The 18,481-nt window shown below is 39.4% G+C and overlaps 1 protein-coding gene across 1 annotated transcript in view; it reads right to left on the bottom strand.

Moving 5' to 3' along the window:
- Positions 1 to 18,481, bottom strand: part of LOC150090535 (chitin deacetylase 7-like) — a 47,082-nt gene that overhangs the window by 3,588 nt on the left and 25,013 nt on the right. The window contains exon 2 of the mRNA XM_090371367.1: positions 3,745 to 3,972. Coding sequence (XP_090227493.1) covers positions 3,745 to 3,972 — 228 coding nt within the window. The remainder of the gene's footprint in view (positions 1 to 3,744; positions 3,973 to 18,481) is intronic.

The raw sequence follows: 18,481 nt of genomic DNA, 5'->3' as shown, positions 1-18,481 counted from the left end.
CTTGCTTTCTAAACAATGGTCAAAAGAGAACTGACAGTCAAGAAAACAAACTGAACGGAGACAATAGTCAGAAAGACTTGATAATCTTGAACTGGAAGCAATTGTTTAAGCAGCGCGTCACGTGAATTACTGTCGGTGGGATTACCAAGTGCGACTCGTTATGTTGACAGGAATATTAACTAGTGCGGGGAGGTAATGCCTGGAAAATCTAGAATGGTAAGTATTTGAGAAACCGGTCGAAGCTGGTTGTAAATCGTTTTCTTCCTCGGCAGATTCTACGCAGAAAAATGTCTGTGAGAGAGCGAAGGAAATTTTCTGAAAGGAAAGTATTACCACTACTGTATGTCAAAGAGCGCGGTAAACAAGCTGGAATGCTCAGTATCTTTACCTTGAGGTATTTTACTTAAAAATAAGCCACAAAGAAGACTATTGTCTGGAAATTATAAGGTAAAAACTGGTTTGTAGGTCTTTTCTTAGACTAATCAGAAAATATTTTCCTGGAAATATATTCAGGTTTGATGTATTTTATGTCTTAAACAAGCTAAGAAAACTGAAAATTTTCTGAATTTAACACATTTTGAATTTTCCCTATATATATATAATATAAATGAGGAATGATATTATGTAGAATAAATTTGACAGGCCTGATTAATGTAATCGAATAAATTAAACATTACATCAGACTGTGATATTAGAGAATAAGAAAATATGGCGAATTAGACGTGCTATATTTTAAAAAGGAAAGTAAAGCTACACAACATTAGAAAAAAATGGTACGTGTGCCTTTAGTTATAACCAAAAGAGAAGCCCCTAAAATTAATAAAATAACTTAATTATTATTACTAAAATGATTGCCAACTATATTAATACGATACATTGAATGGACGGTATCAAGGGCTAGCACCATACAATACATCCGTATAATAATCAGAAAAATTGTCTGTTTCTGAGTACAGGACCTATTAATAGGCCTTAGTGAGAAAAATGTAATAATTTATCAAAATTTTGGCAGCATAACAGCTAGCTCAACACAGCAGACTAAACAAATATACGAGTACATACAAATTACATACTTAAGTGAGATAGGAGAGTGTTAATAGAGGGTAAGTAATAAGCTGAGGCTTAAAAGGCGAGGAGAGGGAAGAAATAGGATATATAGTATCCCAATCCTCCTCGAATACTCTAAATAGAAGAGCAAAGTATATGCCAGTGGTACTCGGGCGTACCTGGAGCATAGCTGCTCGACCTGGTCCTGGTATTTCAGTAAGGCATACGGCAATTATTGAATATGCAATGAATTAATAAAAACAAACTTACGGGAATACTGAGGCCCTCAAGAATAAAGAGAATACCGAGAAATGAAAATATCAGATATGCTAGTGGTACTCGGACGTACCTATAATATATATATATATATATAAATTAAAGGCTTTCATATAATTGAAAGTTGCCTGCTTAGAACAAATAAAATAACCTAAACAAAGGAAAACCGAACTTAAGAAACTGAATACCAAACCATGCAATGAATATTATTATATAAAGCAAAAGTGGGAAAATATTAAATAAGATAGCTGAATAAAATAAATATAGAATATAACGCTACATTTTTAAAAGGCAGAAAAATAACAGCATAGATATAATATAATAATAAATACCAATTTAGAAGAGAACACGCAATATCTATAGCAGTAAAACTATAAAAACCTCTTAAATAAAATGGAGATAGACTGGAACGAAGCGCCCTCTAAGTAAAAGTAACAAATATCCAAAATACCAGTAAATACAAAAAAATAAGTGGCTCTCTCTCAAAAAATAAAAATAAAATAAATAAAATAATAAATAAAAATAAAATAAAATTACTACCCATAGAACAAATATAAGTACATACAACCTTTCAATCAGCGTCAGCTCTATATAATATGCTCTGTGGGCAGTGCCTACTATTTATATACAAGTCATCAGAAAAACCAGCCATAAAAGAAAATAGACTGAAATTTTATGAACTTTTAAAAATCCAAATGGGACCATACCTTAGCTATAATATAATTTGTATGCCAATTATTATGCCATTTATTAACCGCCATAATAATTGTCTTATTTAGATACTCAAAGATTGGGAAACACGTGGCCAACTACTTCAAAAAGTTAGGCTCATTAAATACTATAAGATCATCGATGAAGCGATAAAGAACAAGTTTATATTCATTTTCAAGTAACAAAAATAACCTGTTTAAATGTAAGTATCCGTGTTGTAAATCAGTGAAATAACTTGTTAGAATTACATGTAATTATTCTGTACGCATCCTTCTAGCCTGAAAGCTGTACAAGGAGTGAATTAAAAAACAAACGCTATAAACCGGATTAATAACTATCCTGATTTGCAATTTTTCCTACTAGGGGCGCTCTAACTACAATATTGTATTCTCCGATTCAATTTTCTAATGCGGTGTAATTCCACACCGTAGAGAAAAAGCCTGGATCCAAATTCTGTTTTGACCAGAGAAGAGGGAGAGCTTTAATGAATTCCACATCGTGGGCAAATTAAGCGGTCTCGGAAGAACGTTAGCAATACGGCCCGTAACTTGGGTTTCGGGGCCACCGAGAAAATCAGGCAAACCGACCACAGAATACACACAGTTAATAGACAGAATGCACTGGTGCCTCACAGCCTTATTTGATTTGGGACAAAAACACACTGCAACATTATATTCACTAGAAAAAAAAAAAAAAGTTTTTCTACGCTTTTAAGCGCATTCCAAAGGTGTACAGCACCCACTGTCTCCACCAAGTAACAACTGGATTACCAATGGATGGATTTCGATGAAATTTTTGATCTGGGACTTTTGGAAAGATTTCTAAAGCTAGTCTCAATTTCAATAAAATCGTAAAAATAGAAATTTGAGGATGTTTCAAATGTTTGTGCATCGCTCTACGAAGAGAAATCTGATTCCCCGTTTTCTGAAAATGCGCTTTTAGTCCTTCAACTCTTCACGTAATATTGCCACGTGTTCTTGAATATAATATAGAAGTGTTTAACTCCTTTTGAAAAAATATTTCTTTTACTGAAATCACTACACGACAGAGGAACAAACAGATATTCTATGCACCATCCACTATCAGTAAGTTCATGTGGAACTCAAAGGACTATGACACTTCTTGAAGCTTATTTAAAGTAAATACAAAAATTTTATGTGTAATATTTAGCCTATGGGCAATTTCCAGAGTTGTAAGCTGGGAATTCGCTTCCATCACGGTTCTGAGGCCTTTAATATTAATCTCAGTCTGTGGCTCAAACGGCATTAACTGAACCGATGGAGTTATTATATCAGAAAATTTCTGATATTATATCAGAAATTGAAAATCACCACAAACATTTCAGAACATTCAAGGTATCTTCTCCATAAACATTGCATACTGTTTTCGTTGCATCTCATTTGGGCTCGTTTTGGCACGCGTAATGACATAAATGGATTTCATCAAAACGCTTTACTTATGCCTAAAGAAGGGGCCGAATTTCTGTCTTCTTTTCATCTGTTCTGTAGCAAAAAAATTGAAAATGAAATCCGTCAAATTTTCAAAATGTTTTTTCCACTTTTGTTTGCAGCCTGAGGGCTGTCTGGATCTGGAAAATATTTCAAAGAATTAAAAAAAAACCCATAATAGGGATATTTAACTCTATTAGGAGCTTTTAATAACCAGCTTTTACTTTAAATATCCTGTAACTTATTTTAAATGTTTACTTACGTGCTTCTGCGGGACCGCAAACTAAATCTTTGCCTTTTCTTGTACAAAACTTCTTAATGTCATCAAAGTATAACGATGGTGGACAGTTCTGACTAAATGGATAATTTCCAGAGCAGATGTAGAATCGCCTACAAGTGGCAGGGTCAGCAAACAGACCATCTGGATGGGGACATTCAAATAACTCTTCTTCTTCTTGACGTTTATGTCTACTATTGGGGATTCCTACGCCTAAAAAGAGAAAATAAATTTATGTCAATGCTGACGACCCCCAGACAAGTAAAAAATATGGCTTCTGTTGTATATATATATATATATATCTAGGCAGACGATATTTAACAATAGAGGGCGTAACAGTCCGTCTTCATCTGCCTACTTTTGTAAGCAAGTGGGAAGAGGATATGTAGAAAGGCTGGGAAATGGGGAAACCTCTAATTACCGCTTATGTCTTTTTTCATGTAAAAAAAAAAAAAAAAGGTTCTCACGGAGCAGGTAGAAAGGAATGAGGTCAAATGTTTCGTAGCCCACAAACTGATGGCAACTGTTCAGAAAAAAAGACGTAAGTAAAAGAAAAGAATTTCCTGTACGCTTTGGTAAGCAGATAATTGCTAATTAATTAAGGACACAATAAATTACAAAAATATTATAATGGGTGCTAAGCAGATATAATAACACTTAAGAACATTACATAAAATTTCAGTAGAGATTCCATGTTTTTCTGCGCATAGAACATAGCCTGAAAGTTAACACAGCTCATACCAATATCATTATTGCTAAAACTGATACAGCCCTATTTAAGTTAACATCCTAGAAATTTCTACAACCAATTATTATATATATATATATATAATATTAAGCTGCTTCTCAGATTAATATTAATTTAAAAGAATATTTTTATTCTATTTCACGGTGAGTTTCCCAATTACTTATTTGCTTCATTCGGAATCTTTGCAGTGTACCGTTATTATTTATTTGTAATTATCTTATTATAGTATCAATTAATTTCTATTGAAAGCATTATCAACTTCAGTATTAACACTTGGAAATTATTTAATTTTGCTTAATAGCCGATTTTTGAAACATTGTTTGGAACAAATGATTGGAGCAGTCCAGTTATTTGAAAAAATGTAATAAAAGTTATTGCATTTCTTTGTGGAAATAATGACACAAGCTAAATAAAACTTTATTCGTTATTTTGAAATGCTGGTGGATGAATTTCATTACTGGCAAAAAGAAATAAATTGGAGAGCTGAAAGATGAAATAAAGAATGAGTCCGTTCAGTTTACTGTAATGAAGCAGACAATAAAAGAAAACACAAGGACACATGCATTAGAATGCTAGCAATAAAATGAACAATGAATGCGCGTGAAAAACAATTGCACGAGTGATATGAACGATAAATGCGTGAAAAACAATTGCACGAGTGACATGAACGATAAATGCGCGTGAAAACAATTGCAGGAGTGAAATGAACAATGAATGTGCGTGAAAAACAATTGCACGAGTGAAATGAGCAATGAATGCGCGTGGAAAACAATTGCACGAGTGAAATGAACAATGAATGTGTGAAAAACAATTGCACGAGTGATATGAACGATAAATGCGCGTGAAAACAATTGCACGAGTTGCGGGTGAAACAATCGCAGGCGTGAAATGAACAATGAATGCACGCAAGGCATTGACAAGGCAGTATAATCACAGTAGCAAATAGAATAAGCAGAGAAATGGTGAAATTAATAATATATGGATATCGAGCTCAGAATGTATCAAAACTGGGAGGGGAAAAAATATATATATACTGTAAATATATATATCCAAATTGACAGGTGATACTGATAAAAAATAGTTTAAATTGTTCCATAAAAATCACGATCTTTGTTGAAATATCGTTAATTTAAGAAGTTAAATGCCGACGACGTAAACAAAACTGGGCGTCGGAACAAAACAGCAGAAGTAGAACCGTGATTTAAGCCACTCGCTGGCTTTCACGACTATTCAAACTACTGTTTTGCTCATCGGTTCTAAGAAGGAAAAGGCGTGATCGAAGATACGTTTCTTAAGAAGTGGAGAACCTTGGTAAACCAAAACAAAACGACGATAAAAACCAGATAGAATGTAATTTGGCAGCGCATACCAACAGAAACAAACGTCGTAATACCACGTGACCGTCACCACTTTTCTCCTTCCCAGGATGCTTCTGTAAACCTGTCCTTCATGTGGTTGAAATCCCTGTGACCCCGTTTCCTTAAACAGCGCGTGACATGCCGCTCGACTTGTAGCATTTTCTATGGCGGATGTTGGCGATGGAATGAACAAGGCCCAAGGAAAGGGCACATTCCCTCTTTCTATCTTTCTCTCTTCTCCGTTCTCATAATCACAATGCACACACATACCAGGAAGTGAGGGTTTGTTTGCGTCGTGCGAAAGACGTGATTATCGGCAGTGGGAAGGGGCATTAATTTAGACTTTGATGACGACCTCGGGGTCATTAAAAATTAAGTGCTGCAAGGATTGCTATAACCGTCTGCAGTGACCCAAAATGGCACAGTCATTACGCACTAATGGGAAGAAAGGTGGAAAGCGTTACGTAAATCATGACTTCTACACATTCCCAGCAATGCTACATAAACAGTTAAAAAATGTGGAACGCATTAACTCTAGCAATAAAGCACACTTGCTATTCCTGTGATGTATACTTTAGAAAAAAATATGAGTTCTTACTAGCGGCAACGATTACGATGAACAATGTACTACAGCGCAAAATGTTGTACGCTAAGAGCAACAATGTGTTTTGGTACACCGTTTCTTAGCCTGCCATTTGATATCTTTCATTGTGTGAGCCGACCGGGCTAGCCAGGTGGGTAAAGTGTCTGCCTGGCAACCCAAAGGTCGCGGGTTCGAATCTCGCCTCGGGCTTGGATCAGTCTAAAATGCAAAAACTTTGGGAGGTGAGGTGCATTATGGACACAGAAGCCAATGCGCTAACAAAAAAGGCGCCTCCGTAGCCAGGTGGGAAGGAGCAGCAGTGCGTAGCACACGCTTCTTGATTAGACCGGGGTTCGAGGCCGTTACCACCAAATACGGAGGATTCGGAAAGGTCAGGGAATGACCACCGCATATCTCGGAGCAATATGGCCTTAGTTGGTAATGCTCCTAAAAACCAAATAACAACAACAACAACAGCTAACAAAAAAAAAAAAATAATAATAATAATCATTGTGTGAGCTATGACGTTCCTAGCCCGCCACCGAGGAGATTGCAATGACTATCGAAACGGAAGAGTGACACCACATTGCCACAACAGCTAACAAAAAAAAAAAAAATAATAATAATAATCATTGTGTGAGCTATGACGTTCCTAGCTCGCCACCGAGGAGATTGCAATGACTATCGAAACGGATGAGTGACACCACATTACAAATAACCAGCATTATAATCTCTTGAGAAAAGTAGAGTTGATTTGTAGTGGAATACCTAGGCAACTCGTAGGAATCAAAGCAATGCAATGAAATATATTATTAACACATGTATTATATACTGTATATCTCAAAATTAATAGCCTTTGAAAGTTTGTTTTCTTATAAGATACCTTTTCTAGGCTGATGCTGAGATTTCAAACCCATGTTAGACAATCGGAAAACGGTTCTAGCACTTACTTATGGCTCAGCACTTTTGTCTCGTTTTGTTACGTTTTTGTTATTTGGTTTTTAGGAGCATTAGCAACTAAGGCCATATTGCTCCTGGAATATGCGGTGGTCATTCTCTTGACCTTTCCGCATCCTCCGTATTTGGTGGTGACGGGCTCGAACCCCGGTCTAATCAAGAAGCGTGTGCTCCTTCCCACTTGGCTAAGGAGGCGCCACACTTTTGTCTCACTCATTGGATTGTATTATTATTTTATTTTATTTATTTTTTCGGTAATGCTACTCATATGTTGTGCAATGTGTTTAGTAATGCCCACTGTCAGGTGGATGGGTTTTCCAGTAAGGCCCAAAACATGTTCAATTTGGTTAAGATCGGTAGAACTGAGAGACCATGGGAAGAAGACGATTCGTTACAACGTTCTTGACACCAGTTAGCATTCTGCCGGGCATTGTGCGTTGTCTTGTTGACAGACGCCGGAGTTGTCTGGATACACTGTCATCATGAAGGGGTTTAATTGGTCAGCACAACCATCGAGCCGTTGATTAACGGTGATCAGAGGAACCGGAGCACGCCATGAAAACAGTCCCCATTCCATAACACCACCACCACCTCCAGCCTGCCAAACACCACCAGGATATACAAGTGCTATGGCCTCATATTGCTTTCTCCAAATACGGACACGCCCATCAGAATGATAGAGTTAGAAGCGGGATTCATCAGACCAGGCGACAGATTTCCACATATCGGTGGTCCAGCGTTGTTGCTAACATGGCCGTGCAATGTGCATTTTCTCGCGTCTTATTACCGTATACGAGGTAATGTCCGGCGAATATTCCACGTGGATATTGGTCTTGCTATTCCTAGGTTGTACTGGGTGGTTAACTAGGCCATTGTGCTGTCGCTGCTCTGTTATGAGACGAGACACACGATGCTCACCACTAGCGTCGACCACCCGTTGCTGTCCTAAGTGTGACCTTTGGCTGGTTGTTCGGCTGCTGATGAGCCAGTCACGGTAAACTCGTGACACCACAAAACGGGAGCAATTAAACATGTTGGATGTTATCGAAATACTTTCACCTACATCATTACACGTTCGACGTCGGAAACATCACACCGGCCCACTGGTCTTCGTAGATACCCAAACTCAAAAACTGATCGCTATGAGTGCGAACTACAATCTTATTATCTGGTGAAGGCTCAACGTCGTTCCCGACGTTGAGCCTTCACCAGTGTCACACGCCAGTCCTCAAAAGGATGATAATAAGCCAACTCAGTGTACGTACACTATTCTCTGAAAGTATTCAGATATCACTGATGTTGAATGCGATTTTTTTATTAAACAAATCAATGAAATCACCGACGTAAATTCAAACAACCGCCTACAATCCTTCAGGCAAGAAAGTCAGCAATGACTATTCGAAGAAGATGCGCCGAATTAACAATGGGGACAAATTGTAATAGGCATGAATCCTCCTTCAGTGTAGTCTTAATCACCTCAGTTCAATCGGCCATCCTGACCTTGCTTTGGTCCGGCGTTCTAACTTGTACCAAAGGTTTACGATACTTCAGCGATTCAGAACTTTGGGGATAGCCGGTCAATTGTGGAACCTCAGTTCAATCGGCCATGCTGACCTTGCTCTGGTCTGGCGTTCTAGCGCCCGTACCAAAGGTATTCCTTAGCGATTCGATCTTTGGGGATAGCCCAACCAATTGTGGTACCTCATTTCCCTCAAAGTAAAATTTTTGTTAGAGGTTAATATAGGGTCACCTGTAAATGGTTACATCTATCTACCCATATTATTTTGTCTGTAAATTGCATGTGTTCTCAGGTCGATTTGCCTTTTTTTTTCAGGAAGAAATCTTGCTATCTACGACTGAGACCGACTAACTCAGCTACGGGGTGAAAAAAGCTCATTATAGTTCCTCGCGTCATTGACGGGATTCGAATCCGGGCATTTTCCATCCGGTGGGAGTGACGATACCACTGTGCTACCGCGCAGACACATATGCCTGACAGAAATTAAAGATGCCGAAGCAACTGAGGCTATGAGGAGTAAGTATAATTATGTCTGTAAGTGCGTGTATTTTTTGACTGATTCGCTCTTGGCTGAATGAAATACCCGAGTGTCCCTGAGGAAAAACCTTGCTACCCTCGCCTCAGACCGACTAACTCAGCAACGCTGTGAAAAAAAAAAAAAAAAAAGTCCACAAAAATTCCTCGAGTTACTGACTGGATTCGAACAAAGTCCTATTCCACTCGATGTGCCGTGGACGGTGTTTATATCCACTGTGGTACCCGCGAGTGCAGAAATTAAGGATCTGTGGAATAACGGGCTCAGAGCGAACAATGAAAAGTAGTCCTCCCCACACACCGCAATGCGTCCGCCTATAAAGTCTATTTTTGAAATGATACACTGTGATAAGTAAAATTCTCAAAACAGTTTCCAAATCAACTTTAGCGTAACACGGTGTAGCGAACTTGGCATTCCAGGAACACTTTCTATTGGTTTGAAGGTCCATGAATGATAGATACGACCTGTCCAAAATGGTACATGATGGTCAGAAGTGTAAGGGATGGAAATTATGGGCATTTCCTGTTGATATTGCTAGAGCTTCAATGTCTGGTTTCATAGGAACATTTTGGGGAATGATATTCTCAAGGATTCACTGATCCTTATCCATTAGTTTGCTTAGGCTATTGGATTATAGTTTAACAGGTGTCTCACCCTCCGTCTTCGCTCTTTTGATTAGCACAGTTTGTTGGCTCGCCGTCCTTCCCTCACCAGGTTGAAAAGATTTGAGTTTTTCCTCTTGTCGATGACGGGAGGAATTTTTACGTGCCTTTTTTCACAACGTAGCTGAATTAGTCAGTCTCAGGCGAGGGTAGCATGTTTTTTTTTTTGTCCAGCAAACAGAAAATCGACATCAGAACACACACAATTTAGACAATACACACGGGGCAATATGGCCTTAATCGATGATGCCCCTAAAACCCTATTGCTACAACAGGATGGAAAAGACAAGTTGGAATCCCGTCAATGACGTAAGGAACTTTTATGGGCCTTTTTCACAAAGACGGACGTTTACTCCGTCTCAAGGGAGGATAGCATGGTTTCTGCTTTAAACGCGGGTTTTTAGTCTAGCAAACAACAAATCGACCACAGGACATACAATTTACTGACAACATATACAACGCAATATGGCCTAAGTTGCTGGTGCGCCTTTAAACCCTACAATCGCTCCTCCGTCTTCCACCTCAGCCAATGAATTGTGCGAACGAAATTCAATGGCATATGATGGACATTCGATTATTACATAATTAAAGATAAATAAGATTCAAGAGCAGTACTTGGCACCATACCAAGAACTGCACATGCTTTTTGTAAGTAGTGTTAATCAATTGGTAATGAGACATTCTTATTAATATATGCTAACTGATCGAGAATAACCGGACTGGACTTCCCTATCGAGCAATGATAATTTTATCCTTGATGCTGGCCTCAACAACTTTACCACTGAGAAAAACTACAGAAAGGAAGTGTTATTTATGCAACGTCCACAGCCGAACTAATCAATTCATGCTTTTTCTGCACACGTCTATCCTTAGAATTGTGGTGCTAGCACCAGAGTGGTACAGGGCAATTTGTGACTATTCAATATATAGCATGCGTATGCATTGTATACAGTGTATCTTTTCTTAAGACATATTTGTCTATTACTACCTCAATACGCACAGAGTTTTCTGTTATTGTTTATTCTGCTGAGAAAACATTCTAATTTAACTATTTTAAATGTAAATACAAGACGCCTACATACTATGCATATGTATGATATGTAATATGCATAAACCTAACACTCCGGACCATTGTACATGGCAACCTCCAGCCTGTAAATTGATGGATAGGTGGATTTAATGTTCCAATAAAGATTTCTTTGATCGGGAGTAACAGTTCGCAACCTCCTGTAAATTGAAAAATCATAAAAGTAATTACAGTATATATTTGGCGCGTATAAGTGCCAAAGCAACTAAGACTATGAAGTGTCAGTATGTTGCGTGTGAAGGAAAGATTAGAGTTTCGGGGGGGGGGGGGGGGGGACTTTCTATCCTCGCCTGGCATGGACTAACTCGGCCCGTTATGAAAAAAGATCATAAAAATTCCTTGAGTCATTGACAAGATCCGAATATAATTCATTTTCAACTTGCTGTGAGGAGAAAAGTGATTATATCCGCTGTACTACCGCGAGGGCCTGTCGAGAGGCAATTTGAATACACGATTTTAGACAAACAGCGAACGTAAGCACTGCGCTACAGCGAGAGTCCAATCTATACTATTCGTTAAAGATAATCTGATTGGAAAACTGCAATTGAATATTTGTCTTACGGGCAGGGATCGGCGAATTCTGAAGGTGGTAATTAAATCATACCCAACCCTCTCGACATTCCAGCAGGCATGACCCGCATAACAGCAACGAATGCCAAAATTATTTTAAAAAGTAGTGACCATCTTTCGTGGACTGGAACAATGGAAAGAAGTCCCACGGAAAGACGAATCCCACTGCACAATATCCAGATTTGAAAGTCAAGTTGTGGATTTGGAGAATTCCCGGAGAACCCACCTTGCATGAACAATACTCGTAAGAATGAAGTTCAGAGAACAGGAGAAAGGCATGGTGTGGGAATTACTTTTCCCGGTTTGGAGTGGAATGGTGGTCTGGGTACCCTTTACACGATGCCATGTACTGATTTTTGAACAACTCTGAGATACCTACACTCAGAGCTGAATGAAACTGGACATTCCATATACCAGCATAATAATGCTCCCTCCCATAAATCCAAGCTATTAAGCACCGGCACTTGACAGGCTAACAAGCTATTATGATGGCTGCAGATTCATCATCTTTTTTCGTGTGGGATGTTCAGGCAGCAGTTTAGAAGACTTCAAGCGGTTCACCAATACGCTCCATATGGTTCGGCAATATTTTGTTCCTTCAGGAACAAAACTCCACGATCACCAACCTCTTGGACACACTTCAGAATTGAAAGTACCTTAAGCAACAAAGAGCAACTGGATATTGTGTTTCTCGACATTAAGGCGGCCTTTGACAATCTGTCCACCCATGCATTATGTACCATACTGTGCAACTATTTCAAAATCTCTGGCAACATCTTAGTTCTCCTTAGGAAACTCCTTCAGTCCAGGATCCTATGGATCAAAAATCGAAACCATAATCACCACATTCTCTGCTCCAGAGGGCTCCCCCAAGGGGGCGTTCTCTCTGCCGCCCTCTTCGCCGCATCTCTAGAACCCTTCCTATCAAACCGTACTAATTTTACCACCTACGCAGATGATATTAAGTTCTTCGTCATCACAAAATGCCCCCAGTCTCTCCAGTCTATTACTGTGAGCTCCAACCGACAGCTACATGAACTGGAAAACTACCTTCATGCGATTGGGCTCTCCATTAATAAAGAGAAAACTGCACAACTCTCTATCACCAAGAAGAAAAATACCAACGATGTGGACATCATTATTGCGAATTCTCCAGTTAAAAAAGTCACCCAGCATAAAGATTTGGGTATCATCTGGGACAAAGACCTCACCTTCTTGCCTCACTTTAATGCCACTCGAACGAAAACATATTCGGCTTTATGGGCAGTAAAACAAGAGATCTCCAACTTCCATAACCCGGACCTTATCATCAAATACATTCTTCGTTGTATTTTCCCAATTCCATTATATGCATCGACTATATGGTCCTCAGCACCCTCATCATACCAAGCCAGGTTCCTCTCCCTGGAATTCTGGATCTTGAAATGGCTAAATAGGGTTGCCGGGCTAACACCTACAATCTCAAAATCTGTTCTGGTCACCAATCTTAATACGCTTCCTTGGAGGTATCACATCATCTCTAGGAACCTTCTTACCCTCTCTCAGCTTCTATCCGGAAAACTGAGGTCACCCGATATTTGGGATATCATCGCCAGACCGTCCGACAGAAGAAGATGCCAGTCCAACACCTCCCCATACAGATCGAAGCTGCGTAGCATGTCCTCCTTGGACAACATGTTTCCACACAACTCCTTCCAAATATTTAACAGATTAGCCATAGACGCTGAGAAACTTTGCAAGGACAGAACCTACAGATCTTCCATTCTTGCAGACATGTATGCCTTAGTCATGCTCTAGGTGGACTCTCTGTGATACCGCAATATCCACGCTTCGATGTATCCGGATGCACTTTTATTTGTTGTAACTTTATGTTTTTGTACTTGTTGTAACTTTATGTTTTTGTATCTTCACCAGTGGCTGTTTAAGGCTGTATATTGTATCTGGCTCTGCATGCAATGCATATGTCTGTATTTTATGTTTTTTCTCTGTATATAACTCATGTCCTCTAGCTGCACAGCTGTAAAAGGACATTTCTTCGGAAATAAATTGATATTAATAATAATAATAATAATAATAATAATAATAATAATATTGTTGAAATGTTCGATATGGCCCCTTTTTTTCAATTATTTGGGAGGACTGTCGAGGAACACAATTATTCATAATGTTATTATAAGTGCTCGGGATCGAAACTGAAATCCCCACATCTAACTGTATATTTTAATTATAATACAGTGACCTCTTAATTTACGCGAAGAGAACGTCTCGCGCAATATAAATCCACGCATAATGTAAATAACCACCAAAAAATGCGATAACAGGTCTATGAGAGTAGTAGTAGTAGTGGCATGTGATGCAAGAAAGAAAGTGTATGAGCTTATGCAGCATCAGCCAAAAAAAAAAAAAAAAAAAAAAAAAATCACACCATTCCCTCCAAATGCCTGTCCAGTTCTTCCTTAAATTTATATAACCTATCAACTTACACAACGACAGATGGAAGTTTGTTCCAGCAATTAACCACCCGCTGGCTAAAGGCAAATTTCCGCCCATCTATTCTACATCTGTCGTTTCTTAGTTTGAATTTATGCCCCCTTAGGTTCGTAATCTGAACAAGTGGAAGGATCCCATCAGAATTCAGCGTGCTCAACCCATTCAAGGCTTTATACACCTCAATCAGATCACCGCGCAGGTGCCTAGTCTCCAGCCACTGCAATTTGCAGAACTTAAGCCTCTCTTGGTAAGAGGATCCCTTCATTCCCCTCACCAATCTTGTTGCCCTTCTCTGTACACGCTCAAGTAAATCTATATCCTTCCTAAAATGAGGCCTCCAGACCTGTACGCAGTACTCAAGGCGTGGCCTGACCATTGCCTTATACAGAGGGACAATCACCTCCTTCTCCCTGCTAGCAAAATTCCTATATATCATTGACAAAACTCCATGCCCTGCCCTGGCAGCCTGTCTGAATTGCTCAGAAAACTTCATATCTGACTGCACAATTACTCCCAGGTCTTTTTCATTTTCTACCACCTTAAGTGTAGTACCACACAGTTGGTACGTTTCTCTGGGGTTACTTCTACCCATATGCAGTACTTTGCATTTGTCAAGGTTAAACTTCAGTTGCCACTTCTTAGCCCATCTGCCAAAATTATCTAGATCCTGTTGCAGTAACACACTGCCATTACTGTCATTAACAACCCTGCCAACCTTTGTATCATCTGCAAACTTCGACACTAAGCCTGATATACCTCCATCAATATCATTGATAAATATACAAAACAACAGTGGACCCAACACCGAACCCTGTGGGACTCCACTAATAACATTAGTCAACGAAGAGCAGCACCCATTGATTACCACCCTCTGTCTTCTCCCACTTAACCATCCATTGTAGCAACTTACCCTTAATACTATTCTGCTCCAATTTGTACAATAGTCTTCCACGCGCAACAGTGTCAAAAACTTTCCTGAAATCCAAATATATGATATCAAAATTATTTTTTGCATTCAGTTCCTTTGTAACCACATCATAATATCCTATCAAATTTATCAGACAAGACTTTCCGTTAACAAACCCATGCTGTGGCTGAATTATTGCTGCAGTCTTGTCTAGATGATCCTGCAATGCATCTTTAACCAGTGACTCCATTACCCGGAACAGAAGTTAAACTAACTGGTCTGTAATTACTCGTGTCACCCTTCGATCCCCCCTTTGTGAATTGGGGATACATTTGCACATCTCCAGTCCGTGGGGACCTCCTCTGAGTCCAAGGATGCTCTCATAATTATGGCTAAGGGTTTGCTTAGTTGCTTTGCCGCCTCCTTTAATATAACTGGATAGATCCCATCCACCCCAGGTGCCTTTCTTATGTTTAACCTCAACAATTTCTCCTCCACTTTGCTCTCGCATCTAGCCAAGTTACCCCTACCAGTACATAACATTCAGTTTCGTTGATTGGAAGACTGGGCACTCTGAAGAAAATTATGAGCAGCCAAAGAGATTCATTCATCTTTATTGATTTACTTATTTATTATTATTTTCTTGTACCATAAGAAAAAGTGTGCTCATTATAACCAACATATACAGTACAACACAAACAAAAATTGAGAGAGAGAGAGAGAGAGAGAGAGAGAGAGAGAGAGAGAGAGAGAGAGAGAGAGAGATTGTGTCGGAGGGCGGCGGCCTTAGGAAGATTGATGAGAGGGAGTATCATGGTCAGATTACGTTCTCTCGGATTCGGACCAGATAGGTGGGGTGGAGGGGTTACTTGCTGCTCCCTTGAGCGCTTGAAAAAGGAATCCAGAATTAGTTGCTTTGCATGTTGCCTCTTCTCAGGCAACAACTCATGGTAGCAATCAAGTTCTAGCATAACTTTACGTTGCATTTTCGAGCTTCGTCTTCATCTAACAGATATAGGCCTTCATCTATAACATTTAATGCTTTCGATATTCCTTTCATTGTCAGGCTCCCGTTCTTCTTTAACCTTTGGGCTTTCGCTCGCTGCCTTCTCCTCCTCTTGAATGCGATGCTGCTCCAGTGCAAACAGACCTTCTTTGACAATTCTTGATGATGCGAATCAATTGTTTGTTTGTTTATTATTTGGTTTTTAGGAGCATTAGCAACTAAGGCCATATTGCTCCGCGGATATGCCGTGGTCATTCCCCGAACCATTCTGCATCCTCCGTAATTGGTGGTCACGGGCTCGAACCCCGGTCTAATCAAGAAGCGTGTGCTATGCACTGCTGCTCCTACCCACCTGGCTACGGAGGCGCCTTGCGAATCAATTAAATCATTGACATCAGGTGCCTCCATTTCACTGAAACTTATGTTTTTAGCGAGTTTCATGCATGTGTCTTTAGTTTTCGCATAATCTTCATCGGTATCAGAGCCTTTGAAGGTTTGCTAAGATCTGGATGTAACTTATGCCACGAACTTTGAAGACAGTTATGTGGAACTTCACGCCATGCAGCATCAATAGATTTTAAAGCATCTTTTATATTGAAGTCTCGCCAATAGTACTGCACACTCGTCTGTTCGTGGTCGGTGTTGTCAATTATACCAGCCAGAATGCGCTTTAAACAGTGAGCCTTAAAAGATTCAACCACACGTTTGTCCATAGGCTGGAGTATTGAGATTGTAGTTGCCGGGAAAAAAAAAAGTCTTGATATTGGAACAGACATCAACAATACTGGGTGGATGGCTTATGGCATTATCAACAATAAGTAAGATGTTGAAAGAAATTCCTTGTGCCTTGCAATACACTTACAATTCTTGTCGTAACTGAGATCTAAGATAACAGCAGTCATCCCCCCTTTAGGGTTTCAGTACCAGTACACGGGCATGTACAACCTGTAGTAACCTTTAAGGGCACGGGGGTTTTGATAGCGGTAAATGCACACAGGTTTCACTTTATGATCCTCCATATTAACACCAAACAGAAGTGCTAGCCGATCTTTCGCTGCCTTAAAGCCAGGTGCAGTCTTTTCAGCAATGGAAATATAAGTGCAATCACGCTTTTTTTTCCAATATAAAACTATTTTGTCGAGGTTGAATATCTGTTTGGGTATATATTACCACTCTCGTGGAACTTGCCATAAATATGGCTGCCACGCCTTATTTTAAATTCGCATAATTTAAACACGCGTAAAGTAAGAAGTCACTGTATTTCGAAGGTAAGGTTTTGAAACACTGGTCTGTATGAAATGTCATATCTGAAGGTGGTAGAGATTTAAACTGGGACTTCGTGGAGGCTGTTTGTTGTTTTGTTTTGCGCCAATGCAAACTAGAGGCATGAGGTGTCGGTGTACTACGTGTATTGTACGGTGGGTTTGCCTGTTTTGTAAATATGGCATGCGGCTAACTCGGACATGCTAGGGACAAAAGCCATATCAAATTCCTTCCATCTTCAGGGGATTCGTATACACGCTTTTCCACATGGTGTCGAAGGATAGGATCGACACACCACTGCATTACATGAACTTCTTAGTTGAGGCCACTTAATTCAAAACTACGGTTCTATTAAGACTCTTCGTTCACTCAAAACAACACCACACAACATCCTGTCATATCTTTCGCGATTACCGTAGCAGTTCTGAGTATGCTACTAACTTCTTCCTCAAAGAAATATGGACTACTCTAAAATCGCAATATAAAAGAACGCCATGCAATAGCTTTTGCTTTTTTTTTATCTTAGAAAGGGAGTTCATCAGAAGCATTGGAATTCTTCTTTTTCTAAATGACACGATTTTGGGGGTTGACAGTGTTACAAATTAGAAATGAATCTCGACTGTGCATAGCACATTAGTATTGTACTATATACAGAGGTTGAGTTTCGCCTAGCACTAATCTATCAAGTCGTAATAATTTATGGTCTCCATTATGGAATGAGTGAAGTGAACTTCATTCAAAACTGCAATATAAATATCCCAAAAGACGCAAAAGAGGCGCACAGAAAATGATTTTCCAAAACTCATCACCAGCGGGACAATGTCTGACATAAAATTTAAAGGCATTTTGCGCTCAGCACTTGGAAAGTATTGAAGGAAAAGACTGAGACGAGATCTTATAGCGCCAAAAGGCATTGGAAAGAAGATGGTAGTCAAATTTGACGACTGGGGAAGACTTATGTTTTAGAAGCGGTCGAAGACGAAAACACATTGGTGAGTGTCCTCTCCCCCGGATATGGAGGAGAGGTCATTCACCGG

The sequence above is a fragment of the Mastigoproctus giganteus genome, chromosome 1 (assembly GCF_048544385.1).
Source record: "Mastigoproctus giganteus isolate SK-2022 chromosome 1, ASM4854438v1, whole genome shotgun sequence".
In the NCBI taxonomy this organism is placed as follows: domain Eukaryota; kingdom Metazoa; phylum Arthropoda; class Arachnida; order Uropygi; family Thelyphonidae; genus Mastigoproctus; species Mastigoproctus giganteus.
This window is presented reverse-complemented; position numbering and strand designations above follow the sequence as displayed.